This window comes from Trichosurus vulpecula, chromosome 2 (assembly GCF_011100635.1).
Source record: "Trichosurus vulpecula isolate mTriVul1 chromosome 2, mTriVul1.pri, whole genome shotgun sequence".
Lineage (NCBI taxonomy): Eukaryota > Metazoa > Chordata > Mammalia > Diprotodontia > Phalangeridae > Trichosurus > Trichosurus vulpecula.
Window position 1 is genome coordinate 80,656,227 of NC_050574.1, and position 11,722 is coordinate 80,667,948.

The following is an 11,722-nucleotide window of genomic DNA, read 5'->3' on the forward strand; positions in this document are numbered from 1 at the left end:
ATAATTTAACTATTTCACCAAAGAAAAATTCAAACTAAAGGTTTCAAAGAAGAATCTTCTAGAAATGAAGGGCAAAAAAGACATCAGAAACTTTCTAATCAATACTACCCTCTCAGTAGTCAATCAAGCAGCACTAAAAGAGATACTCAAGATACACTCTTTGACAGAATAAATGGTTCATGGTGACATATACTGGGCGAATGTAGTGTCTCCCTCATCTCAGGAAATATCTACTGCCCCTTATGTGTCTGAATAAGAAAGGATCTCCTGAGTTTGACAGCTATTTACCTCCTAGCAACAAAAAGAAAATGATTTCTAATGACACGGTATTGGGGCTCCTTTTTCTGTGTCAGACTGTGTTTGGGGCCTTGGGGAACTCCTTCCTCCTGGGCCTTTATATCACCACCTTCTTAATTGGTACCAAGCTGAGGCCCATAGACTTACTTATCTCCCATTTGGCCTTTGTCAATGACTTGGTGCTTCTCTCCAAAGGGGTCCCTCAGACAATGGCTGCTTTTGGGCTCAACAATTTCCTGGATGATGTGGGATGTCAACTTGTGTTTTACTTTCACCGTGTGGCCCGGGGCATTTCTCTCTGCACCACTTGTCTCCTGAGTAGCATCCAAACCATCACGTTAAGTCCTAGAAGCTCCAGGTGGGCAGAAGTCAAAGCCAGAATAACAAAGTGCATTGTCTCATTCTGTTTCTTGTGCTGGACTTTTCATCTGCCCATATATTACATTATTCTCTTAAATGTCAAAGGCCCAATAAGAGTGAAAAACATCACTGAAAGAAATAATTTGATTTATTGTTCTGCTCCAATTGGTATTTCATTTAATGTTGCATTACATATATTCGTATTCTCCCTTCCTGATATTTTATGTGTAGGAATTATGGTGGGAACCAGTGGATATATGATTTTTGTCTTGTACAGACACCACCAGAAAGTCCAATATATTCATGGCAATGATCTGACATCAAGTAGCAACCCTGAAATCAGAGCCACCCAAACCATACTGCTGTTGGTCAGTATGTTTGTATCTTTTTACTCCTTGAATACTATTTTAACATTGTTTATGCAGTTTGAGAAGCCAGCTTCCTGGCTGGTTCATGTCAATGTCTTCCTAGCTGCCTGTTTTCCAGTTTGTAGCCCCTTTGTTCTAATTGTCAGTGACTCTCAAGTCCTCAAGTACTCTTTGGCTCTGTGGGATAGAATAAAGCTTCCAGTCCAATAAAATCCTGAAAAATAGTTACATGATGCAGCAGCTGGAGTTCTGGACCTTGCAGTCTAGAAGATCTCAATAAAAATTGCAGCTCAGATACTTAGTAGCTATATGAAGAAGGGCAATTCACTTCACCTCAGTTTGCCTCAGAATCATAATTTGTAAAATGGGAACAATAATAAAATGGAACCTTCTGGATTTTTGTGAATTTCATGAGAATTGAAAAATGATGTGAACCTTAAAATGCCATATAGATATTAGGTATAATTTTCATTGTTGTTTTTCTTATTATTACTATTGTTAATCATATTCACCTTCTCTCATCTCTCAGGAGAGGGTAATCTTGAAGAAGTTATTAATATGAAATAGAAAATTATATTATAGATTTGAACTCAAGCTGCCTGCTTGTAAAGACGACATTCTGTGTTACCAATGTTGATAGATTCATCACCTGGACTAAACCCAGGGACCTCTGTAGTTGCTTCCATCTATGGAATTCTATGATTTATCATGACATCACTCAGCCCTTCTGTCCCCGCAACCATTGTATCTGTCTAACATCACAAAGAAGAATATACTCTTTACAACTTTTAATGAAAGTCCTACAATGGTTTACTGGATTATTCAGTGCTAAAGACAGAGACTCTGCATTATCTAAGACCTAGGCCCTTGTGGTTTCATAACATAGAACTGGAAATTCCCCAACATTTTACATATTGTCCCCCTTTAGTATTCATACCTTTCTCTTCAGCCATCTCTTTCCCTTTCCTCTTTTCCCTAGATATTTAAATACTAAAGCCTATGGACTGAGGTAAAACTCCCTTTAGATCAATATTATTTCATGATAGAGATTAAATTCATGTCAAATAATGTCCCAGGGAGATTTTAGTTGACAGAAATTCTTCTAAATTGATCCATGGTTGCAAGAGTAAGAATGAATGTCTAAAAGTGTGAAATGGGGAGAAGACTGAGCCAAATGCCAGAGTTAGGCAAGAACTTGCCTGAGCTCTCCCAAATTCGCCTCCAATCAAATATAAAATAATGCCTTAAAATGAATTCTGGAAGTGGAGAACCTATAAAAAGATGGGGTTAAACAATATCCCACTCCAAGACAACTTAAAACGTCAGTAGGAAAAGTGTAACTCAGGTAAAAGGGAAGTGCAATCCAGAGCAGGTGGTGTCTGTGCAAGCCAGCAGCCACTCCCAGTCCAGAAAGCCAGCAGTGAGGCCCCAAGCTCCAAGTGAGGCCATCAGCAAGGCCATGCACCTCCCCAGTGATAACACAGGCCATCAGTGAGGCCCCAACATAGGCTAGCAGTAAGGCTTTTCATCCACAGCCCAAGAAGCTTGGGCCTTAATCCCAGTACTATCTAATTCTAATAATAAATAAAGTATTTGAAAAAAATAAGCCAAGAAGGAGTCCTACCAAATGTTTTTATGATGTAATTACAGTGCTGATACATAAACTAGGAAGAACCAATACACAGAAAGAAAACTATAGACAAGTTTCCCTAATAGATATCATTGCAAAAATTTTAAATAAATCACTAGCAAGAAAATTACAGCAATATATCACACCAGTCATGCACTATGATTAGGTGGGATTCACACCAACAATGTTGGGCAGGGTGAATGTTGGGAAAACTCTCTGCATAATTGAACATTTCAATAACAAAACCAACAGAAAGCATATGATTATCTTAAGAGATTCAGAAAAAAAAAGCTTTTTACAAAATGTAACACCCATTTCTATTTAAAAAAAACTAGAAAGCATAAAAATAAATGGAGCTTAACTTTTTTTTTATTTTAAACTTAAATACAAAATGAAAAATAAAAAAATAAACAAGCACAAAACAAAAATAACACAAAATAAGAAAAAAAAAAGCATTACCATATGAACAACAGAAGGTGAGAGAGGATTCAAAATATATTCTAATAAATTTCCGATTCAAGAAATCACATATAATAAATATTACACACTGTGTTGAGTGATGTCCATGCTTTCTTTCCTTCCTTGTAAGTATTCTTTGGTGCTCTGCTGTGCACTTTAAAATGGTGCTTTTCTTAAAATGATAAGTAGTATCTATCTACAACCATCAACAAGCATTATTTCTAGTGGGATAAACTGGTAGCCTTTCCAATAACATCAGGGATGAAGAAAGGATGCCTGTTGTCAAAACTATTATTCAAGAGTGTGCTTGAAATGTCAGCCAAATCAATAAATGAAGAAAAAGAAATTAAAGGAATTAGAATAGGTAGTGAGGAAACAAATCTTTCATTCTTTAAAAATGATATGATGGTATACTTTAGAGCATCCTGGAGATTCAACTAAAACTAAAATTCAACTCAACAAATTTAGTGAAGTTCCACAGGCTGCCAATATTGGAGGGAAAATAACCTTTAGGTTCCTGAAAGAGACATTTGTTTTGTTCTCAGTCAATAATTAGTCAATAAATATTTATTAAGTATCTATTGTATGCCAAGCTTTGTGAGAAGTTCTAGGGATACAAATAGAAAAGTAAAAACATTCCTTATATGTTCTCAAATATATTGACAACTGAGTCAAATTTATAAGATTACAAGTCATTTCTCAATTGATAAATGGTCAAAGAATATGAACAGGCAGTCTTCAGATAAGGTAACCAAAGCTATCTATGCTCATTAAAAAGTTCTAAATAACTACTGAGTGGAGAAATGCAAATTGAAACAACTCTGAGGTACCACCTCACGCCTGTCAGATTGGTTACTATCACTGAAAATAAAAACAATAAATGTTGGAAATGATGTTGGATATTTGGGACACTAATGTACTGTAGGTAGATTGAGGGAGCTGTGAACTGATCCAACCATTTTGGACAGCAATTTGGAACTATGCCAAGAGGGCTATGAAACTATGCATATTCTTTGATCCAGCAATATTACTACTAGATCTCTATCCCAAAAAGATTTTGGAAAAAGGGAAAGAACTTCTTTATACACAAAATATTTATAGCAGTTCTTTTAGGGGTGGCAAAGAATTAGAAATGGAGGGGATGTTCCACATTTGGGAAATGATTGAACAAGTCATGTGATATATGACTGTAACCAAATACTCTTGTGTTATAAGAAGTGATGAGCAGGATACTTTCAGAAGGATCTCAAAAGACTTAGATGAACTGATGTAAAATGAAGTGAGCAGAACCAATAGATCATTGCACATGGTAAAAGCAATATTGTTTAATGATCTACTGTTAATGACTTAGCTATTCTCAGCAATACAATTATCTAAGACAATTCCAAAGGACTAATGATGAAAAATGTTATCTACCTCCAGAGAAAACTGATTGAGTCTGAATGCAGATAGAAGCATACTATTTTTTTCTTTAATAGTCTTTTATTTTTTTCCAATTATATGTAAAAACAATTTTAGCCTTTTTTTTCACAGAATCTGGGGTTCTACATTTTTCTCCCTCCCTCTTTCCCACTCCTTCCTAAGATGGCAAGCAATTTGATATAGGTTATAGATGTGTAATCATGTAAAACATATTTCCATATTAGTCACAGGAGTGAAAGAAAAAACAGATCAAAGTGAGAAAAATGCGAAACAATAAAGGAAATGAAAATAGTATGCATTGATCCTGTATTCAGAGTCTATCAGTTCTTTCTCTGGATGTGGATGCCATTTTCCATCATGAGTCCTTTGTCATTGTCTTGGATCAATATATTGTTGAGAATAGCTAAGTTATTCATAGTTGATCATCACACAATGTTGCTGTTTTCAAAGCATATTATTTTTCATTTTATTTTTTCAGAGTTTTTTGTGCTTTTTTTACAGCATGACTCATAGAAGTATGTTTTGTATGATGGTGCATGTATAACCTATATAAAATTTCTTACTGTCTCAGGGAGGGAGCAGGTGAGTGAGTAAGTGAGAGAATTCGCAACTCAAAGTTTTAAAAATCAAATGTCAAAAATTGTTTTTTATATGTAGTTGACCAAAAATAAAATATTATTTTAAAATGGGCTGCATGAAACCATGGCTGATTACTACTCTGTAAGTCAGAGGAACTATTACTGGGGGAAGAGTAGCTTGAAAATATTTATCAAACACTATGTGTCAGGCACTGTGCTGTTTTAGAGATACAAATAAGAAAAGGAAAGACATTCCTGCCCTCAAAGAGCTTGCAAGCTAATGGAGGAAGAGAATACCCAAAAGCAAGCTGAAAAGAGGTGGGGCAGCAGAAATCACATGGGATGTGAGCATGATGTTAATGGAGTCAAAACCCAGGAAAACCTCTGCCGGGAAATTAAAATGGTCTCTCCTGTTATCAGGAGAGTGAACAATTTTCCCCTTCTCTCTTCTATCCACTGTAATTATTTGAGTCCAAGTCTTCTTTTTCCTCTTACTTGGGCTATTCCACTGACATACTTAATTTCCTCCTTACCCATGCTTTTCATCACTCAAGCCTACCCTTCACACCTTTGTAGGAGGAAATTTCTTAGTGAAATCTTCTGATCATCTAATTCCTTTATTCAAAAACCTGAAGTTAATGCCCTTCATTGTAGACAATGAAAAGCATCACCTCCATCTGATGACATTAAAGTCCTGCACAGTCTGGTTCTGAGCCTCTTCTTCCAACCTTGCCTCAAACTACTCTCATTCAGATAGTCAATATTCCAAATAAAGGAGAGTTGTTACCTTTGGCCATTCTTGTCCCATCTCTCTCATATCTGGGACTTTGCTAGTGTCACCTCCCATACCAGAAATGTGATTCAATTCTCACTATTTCATTCTTGTTTCCAGTCTCAATCCAGTTACTACTCCATCCCCAAAGCCTTTCAGAAAGGAGCCAACAGAAAGTGATCTCATCCTTCTTATATTAGGAAAATGTAAATTTTTTTATGTGTGTTTTGCATTTATTTGCATTTCTCTACCTGTATGTATGTTGTAACCTCCACTGAAGTTAAATCGCCTCAATGGCAAGAGCTAATCATTATTATTGTTGTGGTTACCACCATTATTATCTATGTCTAGTGCAGTGCTTTGCCTATAGCAGATATTGATCAAATCATGTAAAATTAATTTTGAATTGAAGTAAACTTTGGGCCCTTTACTTGCAATTATGCTGACAGATCCACAGTGTTTCAGAGTTTGAAAGATTTTCAAAGGCCTCACAGAACAAATCTAGTCCCTTCTCCAGGTGATGGTCTTTCAAAGGCTTCACTAAAATAATCAGGCTGCATGCTCTCCCTAGAATTTTCCCTAGAATAAAAAGACTCAGTCCACTCAACTGATTCATCTATATTTTACCCTCAAGGCCTTTCACTATCTTGGTTGAATTCCTTTGTTTGCCTTCTTAATTTGTGGTACTCAGAACTGAATACCATTCCCTAGATGTGACCTTACCAGAATACAATATGGAGAAAGTATTTCTTAATTGTTATCAAGGTGCCATTACTTTCATCTGCCTTGTTACAGTGGTGTCTCCTAATGCCTCCACATTAAGTTAAAATACCAATCATTTTCAGACAAACTGCTTAAGAATTGCTTTCAGCATCTTGATTTTTTTTTACTCAGGTGCTAACATACTGAATGATGGTGAAATATAATAAGGATAAAAAGCTTAATAATTTATCCCTTTAAGCTTTATGGCACCTCCAAATGTGATAAGTATGGCACCTTTTATTGATATAATTTCATACATATTTCAACAGTACAAGGTCAAGCAGAGGGGCCCTAAAATTATACTGTCCATCTCCTATGAAGTCAGTCAAGCCACAAACAATAATTCATTGAGTTCAGCCATTCAACCTTAATCAATTTAATTAATTCTTATTGATTTCTTAATCAATTTCTTATTTTTATCTTTGCATCTTTTCTACTAGAAAAACATAGATCAAACACTTTGCTTAAGTATATATCTGCAGACATGTCCATCCTTATGATCCTACCTCTATTTATTTCTCTGTATATACATATATGCACATATATAACCATATATATGTATATATGTATATACCTACATATGTGTATATATGGAACATGAAAAAATGAAATAGTGATCACAAAGTTTATATATGTACACCCACTATACCTGTATATACATAGTGTATGCAAATATAAATGGTCACACACAAATACAATACCTATGCATGTATATTTGTATATATGTATTTGCACATAGACGTACAAGCAAGCATGAATATGTGTATATGAATACATATGTGCATACATGTGTGCCTCTGTACACATTGCATGCCTGTATGCATATATGATCATAGCAATAACTATTTCCTTCTCTACATGTTCAGTAATCCTCTCTTACTGAATACATTCTAGATTTCCCCCAGGAATTAACATTAAACTCACAGACATAGCTTATATATTTTAATCTATTACTTGTTTGGAAACATTGCGAATGATTTTTCCTTCTTCTTCCTGCTTCTTCTCTCTAATTTTTCTCTCTTATATCCTTCAGAGAAGCTCTGTACTCTCTTCAGCTAATTCTTTCAGTACCTGGGAATGGAGTTTATACTGTTCAATTGATTTTACATCATTGGGAGAAACTCAGTGCTTCCTTATTGTCTTTGTATTTCTCATATGTATCAAAGGTCTCATAATCATTTCCCCCTAATATTTCAGCATAAAGATTATTCTCATTTACAAAGAAGTAGCAGATAAACACCAATGGAGCAGCCCTATCTCTGCTCTGTAATTATTACCCTCCTAGTCAACCAGCATAATGTCCCTGTGCCTTCTTGGATCTTCTTTTCTCAAATTTAAAAGAAAACAATCCAGAAATCATTTTTCTTTTGGTTCCCTTTAAAGTTTCCTTCCTTCTTGAACTTTCATATTGAAAGGAATATTCTTATAATACCAGGTCATTTTTATACATTAATCCTCCATGACCAGCCCATTCTACCATCTTCTAGACCAAGGCTTCTTAACTTTGTGTGTACGTACATATATGTGCAACCATGTATTTTTGCTAATGTGTGGGATGGACCCCTTTGACAGTATGATGGAGCCTATGGCCCCCTCTTGTCAGGTTAATGCTATTAAATGCATAAAATATATTGTATTTAAAAGGAAAATTGTTATATGGAAATAGTTATATAAATTTGTATATACATAGATACATGCGTCTATATATATATGCATATATATGTGTGCATATGTATATAGAAACTTCTGTGGTAGAACCATCATTTAAAACCTTAGTTTATAGGTAAGTTACCTTTGTGCATTCTCACATCAGTGTCTCTATTCAACTTCTGTTTGACCTTGTTTTCCTCACAATTATTCCCCTTTGAGTCTTCATAGTTCAATTTTGATAATTTCTCACCCTAGCAAGGATATCTTCCCTCATAGACATTGATTCCCTAGGATCCAAGCCATGTGTTTTCTGGACCCTGTGAAATTTGCTCTCCACACATCTTGTTAGCCTCTCTGACTGGGCTCTTTTTCTTTCTCCTCCAGTACAAATTGCAGGAGAGGACATTAAGGTATTTGTGTTCTGTTTTCTTTGCTTTACACTTATTCTTGGAAGTGTTTTAGCCAACCTTTAAAATAACCTCTTTTGGGGGCAGATATTTTTTTATTTCCACATTTTTATTTCTAGGACTTATCAGAGTGCTTTGTAAATGGTAGGTCCTTAATTCATATTTTCTGACTGACTGAATTGAAGATTTTCAGTTTTTCTCAGAAAAGACAGATCCATGGACTCATCTCTGTATGTACCAAGGAAAATTAATATTTAATTAACTGATATTAAAGTAATATAGTATACAAAAAATTAAACTATTAATATCAATTAGATTACTTAATATCTAATTAGTGAATTAATGTTCTCTGTGATCCATCATGTTCCTCATTTTGACAGATCCCACTTCTGAAGGGCAAGCAGTTTCTGAAGGACATGATTAAGGTGGCCACTCCCAGTCTCAGGGCATCTGGCCTGCTCCAGGCCACATGTGGGGCAGTTAGGTGGAACAGTGGACAGAGCACTGGGCTTAAAATCAAGAAAGACTCATCTGAAGGAGCTCAAATCTGCCCTCAGACATTTACTACTTGTGTAACCCTGTATCAGTCATTTACTTCTGTTTGCTTCAGTTCTTCATATGTGAAATTAGCTTGAGAAGGAAATGGCAAATTACTTTAATATCTTTCAAAAAAAAACTAAAAAGGGGTCATGAAGATTTGGAAACAATCTAACAACAACAAACCTCCCAAGTGAAAGCCTTGCTTCTGTTGACCCTGTAAGCTCAGAAGTTAGCTTGTGCTCGGCCATGCCCAGAGAATGGCTATTGTGTCCTTGCTTTTCCTAATCAAAATTAGTGATCACCCGGTCAACCTGGGGGAGAACAAACCAGAGAGAAGCTGATTGAAATAGTTTATGTTTTTTTTTTTCTAGCCAAGCTTGCTAGAGCCAGCTGAGACTCAAAAAACAACTAGCATTTCCTAAGTGTCAAAGGGAGGTAATAAACCACATCTGAAGGTCATTCCACTTTCCCTAGCTTCAGATTAATCCTTTCCCTTGAGGATTAATTCTGCCCAACCCTCCCCTTCCATCCACAATGATAAAGTAATACAGAGGAGCTGAGAACTCTTAACCTACCTGCTCATTAAAATACCTACCAGTTGGGACTGCCTTACCTTTCTAGGGTAAATCCAAATGATTTAACTGCAATCCTATCATCAAGAGCCTACAAGAAGAATACAACCCTATGTTGCTCAAAATTTTGCTCTGTCAACTTGCAAATAGAAACATAATCAGCCCTTGCTCAGTGTCTTTGGTCATCAAGAGGGAGCAAAGACCCAATCTAGTGGTTACTGCCAGCCTAGTGAAAGAATGATCATGTGTTGTTACCCAAGTGCTCATTTGCCTGAAGGGGGATTAGATGGAGTGGAAAATTTGAGAAAGCAAGAAGATCAAGTGATTATATATGTCTAATGTAAATGATTCTAATGGGACATACAAGCCTTGAGCATGTTCTAATAGTAAGTTCTAAAATTTAGGTTCAGGATTTTATATATTCATTTGTATTGTTCACCATCTGAACAAACCAAGCAGTTTAAAATGGTTAGTTAGGTTCTAATTTCTTCATTTTTATTTGAATTTCTTAAATATTTCAGCATTACCATTTCTTAACATAAAGATCACAGGGCATCATAGGTAGCAAAACTCGTGTTTTTGCCATTCGGGCACTTGAATCTCAGGTGGAGGATAAAATAAATTAGTGCCAGTCCGAAGAAGTTAAATGAGAGTAGAGTCAATACAAATTTGGAAAAGTACACTTCCCATTAGCTTACATGTGTATTTTGGTAAATACTAACTCTTTAAGATCATAAAAATGGGGAAATGATCCACATGTACAGAAATACCACAGCTTCTCTTGTGGTTGCCAAGAACTGGAAACTGTAGTGAGTCCTGTCATTTGAAGAATGGCTGAACAGGTTGTGGTATATGTACGTAATGAAATACTATTGTTCCAGAAGAAATGATGAGCAGACAGATTTCAGAAAAAACCTTGAAAGACTTACATGATCTGATGCTGAGTACAATGAGCAGGACCAGGACAATAATGTACACAGTAACAGCAACAATGTGGGACGACTAACTTTGATGGAATCCGCTCTTCTCACCAATATATGAGCTAAGACAATTCCAAAAGACTCATGATGGACAATGCTATCCACATCTAGAGAAAGAACTATGGTGTCCGAATGCAAAACAAATCATACTGTTTTCTTATTTTTTTTCTTTCTCATGGTTTTTCCCATTTGTTCTAATTCTTCTTTCATAACATGACTAACATGGAAATATGTTTAATATAATCGTACGTGTATAGACTATATCTGATTGCATGCCGTCTTGAGAAATTGGGAGTGGGAGGAGGAGGAGAAAATTTAGAACTCAAAATTATATAGAAGTGAATGCTGAAAACTAAAAGCAAACAAATCATTAAAAATTTTTTTAAAATAGTAACTCTTTAACCAGAAAAGCTCATTTAACAAGTCAACTTCTTGTGAATGTTTAATAAAGATTCTTCCTTTATCATGCTGTCATGTGGTGTTTAAAATAGTTCAAGAGATTTAATTTCTGGGTAATCTAATCATTTAATACACACCATATGTTTATTAATAAAAGGATGATCATTTGGCTATGTCTCTTAGGTCAAAGACCCTTCATGGTGATGGGCTCACAGCTTATATGCCCTGGAGGAGCAGTTTGTCCTTAGGGTGGCACTCAACAGTGATTGGTTAAGAATTAATGAGAAAATGAATATTACATTGAGAATGTGGTTTACATTACAAGGAGGGTCTTGGTGTACATGACTTAGGTCACCAAAATCTTGGTCAAAGAAACTTATCAATTGCCATATTACCTGTCTGACATAAGGAAGAACCCCCAATTCCCTATCTGAGTAAACACAATAAGCAGAAATGTACCCATTAGCCTAAATTTACAATTTCTTTTAATGTCTGATTAGATTTTAGCCTGGGTAAATCTCTACCT

At 35.6% G+C, this 11,722-nt stretch overlaps 1 protein-coding gene across 1 annotated transcript; it reads left to right on the forward strand.

Annotated features, from left to right (window-relative positions):
- Nucleotides 1–308: 308 nt before the first annotated feature.
- LOC118835516 (vomeronasal type-1 receptor 1-like) lies at nucleotides 309–1,235 on the forward strand. The gene has a single exon (XM_036742707.1). The coding sequence runs from the start codon at nucleotides 309–311 to the stop codon at nucleotides 1,233–1,235; it is 927 nt and encodes a 308-aa protein (XP_036598602.1).
- Nucleotides 1,236–11,722: the final 10,487 nt, after the last annotated feature.

Excerpts from the sequence above, each read along its gene's own strand:
- LOC118835516 (XM_036742707.1), top strand. The coding sequence starts at position 309 with ATGATTTCTAATGACACGGTATTGGGGCTCCTTTTTCTGTGTCAGACT.